Source organism: Ursus maritimus, unplaced genomic scaffold (genome assembly GCF_017311325.1).
Source record: "Ursus maritimus isolate PB19 unplaced genomic scaffold, ASM1731132v1 scaffold_9, whole genome shotgun sequence".
NCBI lineage: Eukaryota > Metazoa > Chordata > Mammalia > Carnivora > Ursidae > Ursus > Ursus maritimus.
The window spans coordinates 21956846-21970324 of NW_024427107.1; the positions used below are offsets into that span (position 1 = coordinate 21956846).

The 13479-nt window shown below is 47.0% G+C and overlaps 1 protein-coding gene across 1 annotated transcript; it reads right to left on the bottom strand.

Annotated features, from left to right (window-relative positions):
* Window positions 1-977: 977 nt before the first annotated feature.
* MSC (musculin) lies at window positions 978-3851 on the bottom strand. The gene is made up of 2 exons (XM_040626180.1): window positions 3035-3851; window positions 978-2168 (listed from the first exon to the last, which is right to left on the bottom strand). Exons 1-2 carry the CDS (start codon window positions 3542-3544, stop codon window positions 2082-2084), a joined length of 597 nt encoding a protein of 198 aa, XP_040482114.1. The 5' UTR covers window positions 3545-3851; the 3' UTR covers window positions 978-2081.
* Window positions 3852-13479: the final 9628 nt, after the last annotated feature.

Below are 13479 nucleotides of genomic sequence, written 5' to 3' on the forward strand. Positions count from 1 at the left end.
GGGAGCCCCTGATGCCACAGAAACCAGCTAGTGCAGCCCTGAGCCCACCTCTGCTGCTGAAGATTAGATCCTGGGGGTCAGATCCCTCCTCCTATGAAGAAAGCCCAAGAAAATGGTCTCAGAAAGCAGTTCTCCAGAGTTTTGGTTTAGTTTAGTTCAAAACAGGAAATCATGCTCCCCCCCCCCCCCCCCCCCACCTCCCTCTTACCTCCTAAACTCCAGCTGTATTTTCTCTTTCTGGTCAAGAAAACTGCCTTTCGATTTTATAAAATAACGAACACAACCCAAATTGGGCAATTGTTTAGGTAGTTTTCTCCTTAACACTTTTCCTAATTTTCTAAATGTTCTACAAAGAGAATGCAGCTTTTTAAAAAGACTGCATTTAAAAAACCATATGATGGTTTCCCAGGTTATTGCTTCCCGAGAAAAATGCAGAGAAAATAACAAGGAAAATGAGGTGGTGTACGTTAAAAATGCTATATAAACATTATTTGAAAAAAAGAAAAGCTCAACTGAAACACAACTTGGCTCCTTGTATTGTGGTTTTTTTCTGCCAATTAAACCTGAGACCCACCCCCCACTCCCATGTGTGGGCTGTAGGGGTTCCTGAACGACTTGCAATTGTAAGGACTAGAGTGTGCGTGTGTGTGTGTGTGTGTGTGTGTGTAAATGTAAGACCCGCACCTGCATTATTTTGCAGAGCATATACCTTTCAACCTGGCCCTGAAAAATTCTCTTCAAGCGCACTATGCCTCGGGTTCTTGCCTCCCAGTAACCCTGACCTCCAGGAGAATCAGAATAATAGAAAGTAATGAGAGTTACATTTGGAAATGCAGTGATCCAAATGGGGTCAGCACCATTCTGCTGAGAAAAAAACCAATCCCAGTCCAGGGCCAAGAAGGCGCCTTCAAATGAACTTCCCTACCAAACTACGCAAAGGGCAACAAAGACCACATTCTGACAGTGCCCAGGGCCGCTCAGGTTTTACAATGCGTTTTATTATTCATACAAAAATAAATTTATTTACATTTGCTAGTTACTGTGGTAGTGCAGCCTCGAGACAGCGGCGCATCTCCCCTGAGTGGGGTCACTAGGTACCCAACCGCCTCAGCGGACCACCCAGAGCACTCCTCCGGGAAGAACTTGGGCGCGGGGAGGCCGTGCTGGAGGAGGCGGCGACCAGAGCTTGGACGGGGGAGGCCACCTGGGGATGGTCAGGAGCCGGAGGAGGGGTGCTGCAAGGAGGCGTGGGAGGAAGGAGTGGCGGGAGGCCTGAAGAAGACCCGAGCCTGGTTGGGTGGGGGGTGCGGGGGTGGGAGTCCAGACCGGGAGGTGGGTCGGAGGGTAGACAGAAGCTTGACTCGCAAGAGGCGGGAGCCTGGGGGGAGTGAAGGGCTTGACTGCAGCCAGGAGGCAGAACCGCCCGGAGCGCTGCCGGCAAACCCGGGCCAGGCGGTCTGTGAAAGCGTGCTTCCATCTCTCCCGGCGTGGAGATGGCATGCCCCTTCCTCTAGGAGGCTGCTGCCCTGTGGGGTACAAACCTGGCCCAGATATGCCACTCTCTTCTCTTTGCAACTTAAAAAACATGTCCCGATGTTGGTCGCCTGTGAAGACTGGTGTCTTTAAAGCCGATCATCCAGAGCACGTTCTAACCGTTGCCTAACCGAAACATGCCTGTGTTGTGCACAGCCGTGCCGTCATACACAGAGATCTGGCTCAGTCGGGAAACTAACTCCTAAGCGGTTTGTCTCTGGGTTAGTCTACACTGCTAAAGTCCGAGGCTGGATCTGGTTCCGCGCCGTAGCGACAGAAGGAAGCTCTTTCTGGAGAAGCAAATTGTCGTCGCCGGGATCCTCAGCAGCCGCAGCCCTCGGCGTCCTGCGATGACAGCCACGCGGCCAACCCTCCGGGCTCTGCCCCCAACACCAGCCACGTGTCGTGTTCACAGTTAGGGTGGAGAGGGTGTCTCGGAGAATTTAGGAGAATCCGATGGAACTTTCTCCCATTCTCTGGGGGTTCTCACTCTCTCGGTGGCCCCCAACACAGGCGCTTCAACAATAATCCCAGCAAGCGAGTTCGATCTAAGCGGTGGTCCCACATAATCTGTTGGCTGCGGAAACTTCTTTGGTGTCAGAGTCGGGTCGTCCTGAGACCACAAATGGCCATGTCTGTAAAATCAAAAAGAGCGTCAGATATTGGAGGAGAAAGTACTGTCTCAAACCGAAACCGTTCTCCTAAGTGAACCCTGGAATATCCCTGGCTTTTAGTAGCTCAGATTTTATCAGTGTTCTGGGAATTTGGTTGTCTTCTCTCTAAATTAGGATTTTAATTTTACTGGATTTTGATTGCGTGAGAAATGAGACTTCTGTCCATGCTTCCTTCTGGTCTTTGCCCTCAGGGTGATTTGTTGAAATCTTCATGAGTTTGGGACTTTGTTTAATTCCCTTCCCCCAACACACACACACACACACACACACACACACACACACTCAGCCCTCCACTCCGAGTAGGAACTGGAATAGGTTCTTTCTCAAGCCGGGAAAGTTGGCAGGTCAGACAGGGACTTTCCAGACAAATCCCTTTTGGGGAAACCTCTCATATTCTGCAAGAACTTTTTTTAAAAATCCAAAGGCTTTTAAAAAGAGCTCGGCCTTCCCTCCTTCCTTTCAGAAAGTAGGGCTTGTTAAATCGAACCTGTCAGACTCTTAGCTGGAAAAATTGGGCGAGAGAGATTTGCCATTCAATCTGCAACCGGGTAGTGGATGCAGATGGAACCCAGATTCACCCCGGACGCAGGATGCCACGGGGCAAAGTACCAGGTACACTGATCAGAATGAAGAAACACCGAAGGGTGGAAGGTTCTTCTCCGAGAAAGTGGTTTGGCCCCTACCCTGGTTGGGAGAAATTAAACTGGACTCCTCGCCACCCATTCCAGAACCCCCCTTTCAGGTTCTTCCCCGCGGGCTGACTCTGCCTGGTGCCCCCTGAGCATTTCCCGGCCGCTCGCCCCGGGCCTTGCGTGCGGTGCGCCTACCAGGTTCACCGGGTGCACGTAGCCGTTCTCGTAGCGGTCCTCCTGCAGCAGCTGCCGCAGGTGCGCGATGTAACTGGAAGCCAGCCGGAGCGTATCCAGCTTCGAAAGCTTAGTGTCGGGGGGCACCCAAGGCAGGCTGGTCTTGAGCCTGGAGAAGGCTTTGCTCAGCACGCGCATCCGGGCGCGCTCGCGGGCGTTGGCGGCGTTGCGCTGCGACTGCTTGCAGTCGGCGGCGGAGCCCTTGGGCGGGAGGGGCTTCTTGCCGCCGCCGCCCCCAGCCACTCGCGGCCGCTTCCTCTTGCTGCCTTCCGCGCCGCCGGCCGCGCCCAGCGCACACCGCTCTTCCTCGCCATCGGGGTCTTCCTCCTCCGCCGACGAATTGTCACTGGGCGAGATGTAGCTGCCCTCGGCGCCGCGGAGGGGCGGCCTCTTGGAGGCGGGGACCGGGTATCCCCGCTGCAGCCCCCGCAGCTCCATCTCCTCGGGGTCGCTCACCGAGCCGGTGGACATCACTGCGTCCCCCACGCCCACGCGCGCCCGCCTTCCTGCCCCAGGCCAGCCTAGCGGTCTCGGCCTTCCGCTCCTTCTGGCGGAGGCGGGGGCCGGGCAGAACTTCGACGAAGACTGGAGACCTGGGTAGGAAGCGCGGGGCCGCGGGAGCGAGCCCTGCCGCTGACCGGGAGAGCGCGGCCGAGAAGTGGGCGCCCCCGCCCAGGCTCCGCGCGCACTACCTCGAGCTGCGCCTTTTGACAGGACTATTTATTTGTACTCCTCGGAACAAACCACCCGGGCAAAGAAGAGGGGGTTGGAAAGGGGGGCAAGAGGTGGGGCGGGGGCGTGGAAGGGGTGGGGACCGTTTTTCTGCCCTCAGGATCTGTTGGTGGGGGCGGGGAAGGGGAAGTCTCTGCTGGACCGAGATTTGGGGCCCCAGGTCCGTCGGATCCTCAGATTGCCGGTGAGAGAAAAGTGTGCGTCGGGCGAGTGAAGGAGGGGGACCTTGTTGGTACCCACCCTACTTCTACCCCCAACTAGTCTTATCGATGGCGGAGATTGCCAGACACTTAGAAACCCCAGGATCGCGACCTCTGCTTCCCTCCCAATCTTCAGCGGAACTCTATTTCCCAAAGTTCATAACGCGTTATGTATGACTGCCTGTCCAACGCTTGCCCGACAAAAGCGTTAAAGCAAAACAAGCAAACAACACCGAGCAATCCGCAAGTTAACCTCTCATTTCCCTCTTCCCCCTTTTCCTATAACTTGGCTTTATGATTTTCAAAACACTTTTACTACATTGATTCGTCCCATTTTCAAACAACATCTGTGACTTAAATGTTATCTCCACTTTGCAGAACTTCGAGCTAAGCCGCAGAGATAGATACTTAAGTAAAGGACCCCAAATCACCAGGCTGGTAAGTAGAATATGGACTTGAAATCCGTGTTTAGCATCCCTGGCCCCTCAATATTCCTGCAGTCGCTACAGGCCTCCACCGCCACACACCAAAAGCTGTTCTATTTGCTGTTTTTCATTGTCTTGAGAATTTCACTTGATTTTGTTTTTGTTTGATTTTAATTTTTTTAAATACCACAATGCATTAGATAGAGGATCTTGCCCCGATTCTCCAAGTTATAGTCTAGGGAACTGATTACTATTTTAGATTGTGTATTGAAGAGCACACTCCTGGATGCAGAATGCTAACTCGGCACAATCTTCCAAAATAAAAAGGACAAAACAGCATCCAGAATCTTGGTGTCCTGTGCCAACCAAAAATAAACCCTCTGCCCACCCCCCAAAGGAAACAAAACAAAACTGCAGTCTCATTTTCAACTCAAAGGATCTTTGCAATAGGTGGTCTGGATGGGTACTTCACTTTGGAGGCACACACCAATGGCCAGCTACTGAGCGCCTGCTATGTGCCAGTCCCTGGGCTAGGCACCATATGACTGCCCACTGAGTGATTAAAAGAAAACAACAAAATAATCAACCACTATGAGTTTGGGGTGTGATCCCTCTGTTTTACAATGAGGAAACGGAATCTTCGCACCCGACTTAGGTGTTTACTCATCCTTTCCCTAAAAGCTCTAGGTTTCCAAACTGAGCAAAGTGCAAGGCAACAAACGTGCAGTCAGCCCAGGACAGAGTGGGCAGAAGCCGCGGGGCGGGCTTCCCTCCACCAGCTCCTCGGCGGAACAAATGCTCCCCGCTTCGTGCCTGAAGTGCCGCAACAGGTGGCTGGCCCGGGCTGACTTCATCACTCAGGCATCGTTCCACCTTCGCCTCCCAGGCCAGGCCTCCCTCGTGGGGGATGTTTCACACAACCCATCCCGGTCACCCTCATTTGCAGAGGTCTTCTCCCTATTTTGTCATTTTGTTGAGGGATGGCGGAGGGGCTCCTTTCGGGATCAGTTGAGTAAAAATGTTGCTCATTTTCAGTTCTCTCTGGGATGGGAAAATGCAGGGAGTATTGGACAGAATGTAGAGTTCTTTATAGGAGTGCTTGAACTTGAACTTGACTTTGGGTGCACAGGGGGAAGGAGGGAAGAAAAAAGTGAGAAGGGGGAGCAGAAAGATGTAAAAAGGAGATCTCAGACTAGCTTTCTGCATCACCTATTGATGACTTGATTCTATCAGTATAAATACATAGTCTTACACATTAGAGGCAGGCATATAGGTTTTAAAAATCTGGATTGTTTATACAGGTGCAGAACAAAGTCTTTCTTTAGAAAAGATTAATGGTGGGGAAAGTGCTAGATTTTCTCTAAACAGTCACAAAAAACTGTGCCCAGCCTCAGTGCTAAGCGGGTCATGGCCAGTTTCTTATTCTTGAAGGAACTGCCTGACCCCAACAGTTCATGCTTATTTTTTTTCATAGCTTTTTCCTTCCCTTTTGTTTTTATGTTCCCTTCTTTTTGATGCTCTATTTTTCCTTCATTCCATTCTTTTTCCTTCCTCTGAATCTCTCTTCCTTCTTCCCTCCCTCCCTCCCTCTGTTCTCTTTCAAAAAAGGCAGCTCTCTTTTATTTTTCTTTCACCTTTCTTTTCCCTCCATGTCTTTCTAGTGATAGTTTCATTCTTTTACTCTCTTTTTCAAGTTGCAGACTCCCAATAAAGATTAGAGTATATCATCAAATACATTTCATATTAGTATATAACTGCAGTTTGCTTTAAACATGTTTGCAATCTCTGATATTTGTCACCTCTTTACACTTTGAACATGCTTTTACTTTTCCTTCTCTCTCAGTGCATCAGCCCCATGAGCTGAACAGTGCAAGTATAATTATCTCTTCTGAGAGCTTAGCTGTTTTAATTGTTTTGGCAAGTTACCATACATTGCAAATGAATAATAAAGGCTTTATTTTTGTATTTTTTTTAAAAACATTGAAAACAATTCCTATCTGTCCATGCTTTGCAACCTTTTAGATTTGTAGCATGAATATACAGTCGTTGATGACATCCATTAATGGTCTTGAAGTTCTTTAAGATGTGCTTTTTAAATATGCAATGTGGAGTGGGAATGCTTAAAGTTACATTATAAAATAAACATTAATACATTTAATAATGTCTTGTAATCCTGGTCTTCCTGCCTTTTGGCTGTATGACCTTTGGCAATTTACTTTTTCTGAGGCCCAGATTCCTGATCTATAAAATGAGCTATCTGTCTCACAAGGAAGAGGAAGTATATGAGCAATTGCCTGGGCCAGAGCCCCATACGTAGAAGATCAAGAAATGCTGGCTATTTTTATTACTATGAATTGTTTCCCCCAATGTTACACAGCTAATAAATATCAGGCTGGGAGCTGACCCAGGTTTTGTCCCCCAGGACTTGTTCTGGGTTTTAGATGGCACCAGGATGTTTCATTTGCTTTAACTGCAAACTTCTAGGGTTTGAAGTACATAATCCCATCGCCTGACATTTCCCATAGGTTTATAAGAGACCTCACTGAGGGAAATGGATAGGCCTGCATTGGAAACCTTTTCTTTCTCCAAGTTCTCTTACCATAAAGTCACAGCACTTCTCCAATCCTCACTTTCCCTATTTGGAAACTGGGATAAAATTCCAAAATCAGAGTTATTGAAAGGATTAAATGAGATTGTGGTGTATGAGAAAGCACACTCAGATGTAACACAGAAAAGGCATTTAATATATTAAAATATCTTAAAATGCAATATTTAAATATTTAAAATATTTTATAATATTAAAAATATCTAAAATTTAGGTTTTCTAAAAAGGTAGGATGAGGTGGGTTAATAATTACAGACCATAGAAACCAGGCCATTTATGACTACTGCCCCTTCGAACCTGCTGTAAGTACTAGGTGAGGGCAGGTCGGGTGGCGTCAGGGTTTAGGCAGAGCAGGGATTGCATCCACCTTCTGTGAACACCAAGACAAAACATTACTAAGAAAATGCTTAAGAAATTATTGTGGGAATGCATTTGAATGGATAGAGCCCTCCCCATGTGACTTTCCCGGTAGTATCTTCCTAAAGTCTCCTGATAGTCTGAGCTATCTGATTGGCTGAAGAAATTGCCCATACCTTTGATCTAGAAAAACAGAGTCTCCAACTGGCCACTATGGAAGCCACTAGCCACATAAGGCTATCAAGAACTTGAAATGTGGCTAGTCATGTAGAGTCGTGTATAATATGCACCAGATATTGGAGACAATATGAATAAGAGAATGTAAAATATCTCATTAGTATCTTTTAAAAATTATGTCAAATAATGAGAACATTTGGGATATACTGGGTTAAAAGAAATGTTATTAAAATTAATTTCAGCTGTTTACAATGCAGCTACTAAAAATTTAGAATTACATATGTAGCTCATATTCTTTTCTTTTGGATAATGTAAGGATTAACTATGCAGCTATACATTGAGTGTCTACTGTTGGCCGTGGCAGGTGTTGGTGAGACCAACTCCTGCCCGAACCCACTCCGTGGGAAAAAGCAAGGCAATGCGGGGTGCGCACGTGACACTAGTTATCTTCTGCCTGACCCCTCTCCTCTTCCCTGCACCTCACCACGTGTACTCAACCTCATCTCATCCACCCAACCCTAGAACACGTTGAGAAACACTTCCGGTTGGATTTCTGCCGCGCATGGTAACGGAAGCCGTAGCGCCGGAGAAGCGGTAGGCTTGGTTCCTCTGGAGGGATGGACACCCCGGGGACATCATCCCGAGCTCCATGGCCTAGTTCATTAGCCTTTCGGAGCAGCAGTAGTTAGGAGCAGGATGCCTAGGACCAGGAGATGACGGATCCGGTAATACGATGCACGAGTCACGTGGTGTGCAGGTCACATGGTGTGCTGGTCACATGGGGGGGGCAGGTCTGTTTGGAGGCCGGTTATGTTGGGCGCACAGAGTAAGGTCACCCTCAGGCCAGGCCTTGGCTTTTCTTTCTTCGACTGCACGAAGCCAGGGGCTCAGCTCCAGGTCCTGTGCAGCGTCTGTGCCCGGTTGCCCAGGATGTCCCCACACTCCCAACCCCGGAAGGAAAGGAGCTCCTGGCACTTGGACGCCACCAGCTACGTGGTCAGGCACCTGTGGGGACACCCGGAATGGACTGCAGAAGTTCTCCGTTATCCTCCGCACGACCAGTCCTCCGCTGCTGGTTTATTCATCCAAAAGTCGCAGCAAGAGTTTTGCCTCTTGGAACCCCAAGAGGCCACTGCCTGGACACATCAGGTTTGCGGACACTCAGCCTAGAAAAGTCTGGGTTAAGAATGAAAAAGGGGAAGAGGAAAGTGATATGATTCAGAGACCTGATTTTCTCTGCCATTCAAGAGGGAAGAAAAAAATCCTCATCTATTGCTTTGACAAGTAAAAATGTAAGTGGCTTTGGGAAAAGTTTTTTTTTTTTTTTAAGCAATACCTCTGGATTATAGATAGGCAACACCAAAGTGTAAACTCTAACGCCAATGGAACGCTGTTTATCTCCTGCAAATGACTTTGATTAGTCCATTAGCAGAGTAAAGCGCACCAGCTCTCGGAGAAAAAGCTCTGTGCTGATGTCCTCCAAAGGAGGGGAGTCCTGTTTGCAGAATCCCTGGGCGTCACTGATTTGGAGCATCCTGAAGGGGGAACTAGTTTAAAAAAAAAAAAAAATCCCTTGAGACAGCCTTTAACTGTTGGGCAGAAGCTAAGAAACTTCTGTGCCAGGAGATTTTTCTTTTAGTGTTTATCAGCAGTACTTTGGAAGTGTGAAAATATTCCGTTACCAAAACATCCTTTGAAATGTAGCACACAGCTCTGGTCTCCAGTATGTGGTCCCAAGCCTTGTTGATTGTGGAGTTAGCCTAGGAGAGAATAACATCCTGCCATGTGGCTTGTACTGGAAAGAGCCCCCCTCTGCTGTGGACATTAGAAGATTTCTGCGTCCATCAGCTGAGTGGCCTTGGGCTGCTTGCTCACCGTCTCGGAGTTGTTTCTCTGTGTACAGCCCACCTCCCAGAGACTGCCCAGTGTTCAGGCACCCCTGGAAACTGTAGAGCATTGTTCAAGGTTAGTTATTATGTTATTTTCCCCATCCTTGTTCTCTCTTCAGCAGCACATATATTGTCCCCATCCTCTCTCCTAGCGTCCCATTTTTTTCGTACCTCCTCTCCCAATAGAGTCATTCCCCTACTCAGAGTTGGTTTCATTTTAGTTAGAACACCCAAGTGAAAACTAAATGCCTCCTGGCGCCAGAAGGAAGTTCTCATGTAATAGATACTTTGTGGTGTCAGAGAGCAGGGATTCTGTACACTTTGTCAACCAGTCCCTTAATCAGCTCTTCTGTAAAAGAGGGGGCTGGCTTATTTACATACAAACCTTGTTTCCCTAAGCCCCAAGCCCCTCTGACCTCCAAATCTAAAATGAGTTCTCATAGACGATCAGAGAACAGGGAGGTGTTTTAGGTAATGGGCCCCCTGTTTCTTGATTCTCCCCCCACTTTGGCTTATTTGTGCTGCTCTGCCCAATTAGCAAGGATAATGAGCCAATTAGCTTGCGGGGGGGGGGCGGGGAACCCACCCTGCTACATTCTTCTTTAGGTCTGATTCTCAAACAGAACTCCTTGAAGATGTTGGAAAGGGAGCTATGTAAGGTACCCGCATGCCTTGTTTCATCACCCTGCCCCCATTCCTTCTTAGAATGCCACATTCAGGCAACTTCCTTTAGGGAAGACGGGGCAGAATTAAAAAGAGAATGAAAGACTAAACTGTAAACTCAGTGGAGGCAAAGACTGTCTTGCTCATCTGGGCATCCGCAGTGTCGAACAGCTTCCGAAGGGCACTACCTAAATATGTGATGGTTGAGAACCTTCATAAACACAAGCACAGTTCAGCTTTCAGCCATAATTAATGGGAGGTGCGCACTCAACCCATAATTTGCCATTCATTTAACCAACTCAGTTTATTTCTCTACCCTGTTATCAACACTTTCAGAAACCCAATTACATTTCCCATTAACTGAGTGGACTTCTAAGGAATATTTCCTGTTTTCAAATGTAGCTTATGTATCTGCTACTTTTCGTATACTATACTTGCCACAACGCCAGGGTTAATTCTAAATAACTGAAGAATTACATTTATTATAAACATCCCAGCAACAAGATTTCTTCTTATAAAAATGACATCTAGCTTTAAAGACCATGTGTAACTTTTATTCCTGATTGAAAAAAAATTCAGAATTTTTATAAACTTTCAGGGGATCACAGACTTGCAAATCCTCAGATTAAACTTTTTATCACAGAGTAAGGAGAGAATGGAGCCCTTAAAGGTTTAATAGGTGAGAAGAAAAGGAGGATTCAGAGAAAGAAAGACAGTAATCATACAGATGAGAGGAAAACCAAAAAAGAGTAGCATCACTGAAAGCAGGGGAGGAGTTTCAGGACAGAATGGGTGGGGAATTTCTAGTTGAGATGGTATGGTAAGATCACATTTTGAAGTTTTCCTTGTGCTCCAAACACATGGTCATAAGAGTTAAGATGTAAAAATAGAAGACTAGAAAGACATAGCCGTGTTCGAAAGCAAGACAAATACCTGTGTGGGCCAGGACTGGAACAGAAACTGAGTGTTGAGTAGGGCTGAAGCTCCTGGCAGTTTTTCAGAGTGTCCTCTAGTCAGGAGTATCCCAGAGTTGAGTACCTCTGCAGATAAGAGGAACTTAACTGTCCCATGTGAAGAGGGAGACTATCCTAGGTCTCTAATTAGGATGCTGGAGCAGGGCTCCAGAGTGGTGGATGCAGCCTCGAAGGAGGCAAAGGGAAGCAGGCCCAGCCAGCATGTTGGGTCTGTGACTGGGTTGTTTTCAATTGTTTTTGTCTCTTAATTATGCGTCACATTTTTCAGCTTCTTCACATGCCTGGTAACTTTTGTTTGGATGCCAGACATTGTAAATTTTGCCTGTTGGGTGCTGGATATCTTTGTATTCCTATAAATACCATCCATCTTTGTTCTGGGATTCAGTTAAGTTACTTGGAAATGGTGTAATCCTTTTTGGTCTTCCTTTTGAGATTGGTAGAAGGAATCAGAGCAGTGCTCGTTCTAGGGCTAATCATTCCCCCTACTGGGGCAGGAGTCTTGGAAGCACTGAACCCAATGCCCTGTGAACCCTGAGATTTTTCCAGTCTGGCTGGAGCAGGTCTTGTTCCTGACCCTGTGTGAGTACCTGGCACCACTGCACCCTTTAATCTTTTTTGGTGGGTCTTCCTTCAGCCTCTGGTTTCCTCATATGCTGTTGCCGATCAGCTGACTCCTCCAGGGGGACCCTCTGCAGGTCTCTGCATTCTCTCCCTGGATGGCCCCTTTCTTTTTTCTTTTCTTTTTTCTTTTCTTTTCTTTTCTCTTTTTCTTCTTCTTCTTTTTTTTTTTTTTAGATTTATTTATTTGAAAGAGAGAATGAGAGAGAGAGAGATCACGAACGTGGGGGAAGGGTTGAGGGAGAAGCAGACTCCCCACTGAGCAGGGAGCCCGATGTGCAACTCTGTCCCAGGACCCTGGGATCATGACCTGAGCCGAAGGCAGACGCTTAACCTACTGAGCCACCCAGGTGCCCGGCCCCCTTCTTTCTGGTACTCAGTTCTGTGAATTCTAGCCGCCTTGTTCTCTGCGGACCCAGTGCTGTCTTCATTCAGGGACTCTGCCTGGGTCCTCCCTTTGCGCTGCTCAGTCTCCAGTCCTCTGTCATGGCAATAGCTGGGGCAACCGTTGGCATTTTAGTGCTTGCTTTATTTGTTTCCCATCTCTTAGGGTCCACTGACCTTCACTACCTCATACCAATGTTTTGAGAACCTGTGTTTCTTGTCTTTTGTTTGTTCTGTGATTGTTTCAGGTGGAAGGGTAAGTCTTAACTATTTTGGCAGCAAGTGGAAGCTTTTGGAGTTACATCTTAGGTGGAAACTCTTTTCCTTTTGTTTTGAAGGATGAGAGTTGCTTAAGTATGGTTGTATTTTGAGGAAGAGATTAAAGATACTAAAAAAAATATGAGAAACAGAAGGGAATGGTGATGGGCCAAGTTCCCAGAATGGGGGCTGGGGTTGGCTTTGAAAAACAAGAAATACACCTTTCTGCCTAAAATGAGATGAAAATACTGTGGGATGTGGGGCGCCTGGGTGGTGCAGTCAGTTGGGCTTCAGACTCTTGGTTTCATCTCGGGTCATGATCTTGGGGTCATGGGATCAAACCCCACATGGGGCTCCGTGCTCAGTGCGAGTCGGCTTGGGACTCTCTCCCCCTCTCCCTCTGCCCCACCACCCCACGCGCACTCTCTCTCTCTCTCAAATAAATAAATGAATCTTTATTTGTTTTTATTTTTTAATAAATGAATCTTTAAAAAAATAATGTGGGATGCTACTGTAGATCAGTAGAAGTTTGTAATGGGAACTTTAAGAGGTTAGTGCCTGATGGTCTCCGTCTTCTCAGTAGCGTATAAATTCAGGTTATTAACTTCAAATAGGTGAGTAGGCATGAGATATCTAGATGAACAAAACTGAGTAATGTGAGAAGTAACCATTTTAGAGACTATAAGAAGGGTCTGACTACATATAAGGAAAATTGTTTCAAAGGGGGTGTCAAGAGCCCTGATGAGATTGACTGATGAGCATTTATACCCATGAACAACTGTGAAGTAATCTAGCATAGTGGTTGATACACAGTGGTTTTCAGTTAGAAATAATTGAATCTTGATAACAAGATTGCCTGTTTACATCCTTGGTAACAAGAACTTGCTAGAATGAACCATTAATAGGTTCATTAGGTTTTGATGAGGTGGGGAGGCAATTTAGGAACATGGTGTTTAGGGGAGACACTCACAGACATTCAGACGAAGCTTCTATAGTTGGAGATGCATGATATGCAAGAGAGAGACAAAATGAAGGCATACTTATAATTTTTTTTCCCCTTTGGGGTTAAGTGAAGAGGGAAGGATTTGCAAAGATGCAGTAACACTCTGTTGCATAAGTTTTGA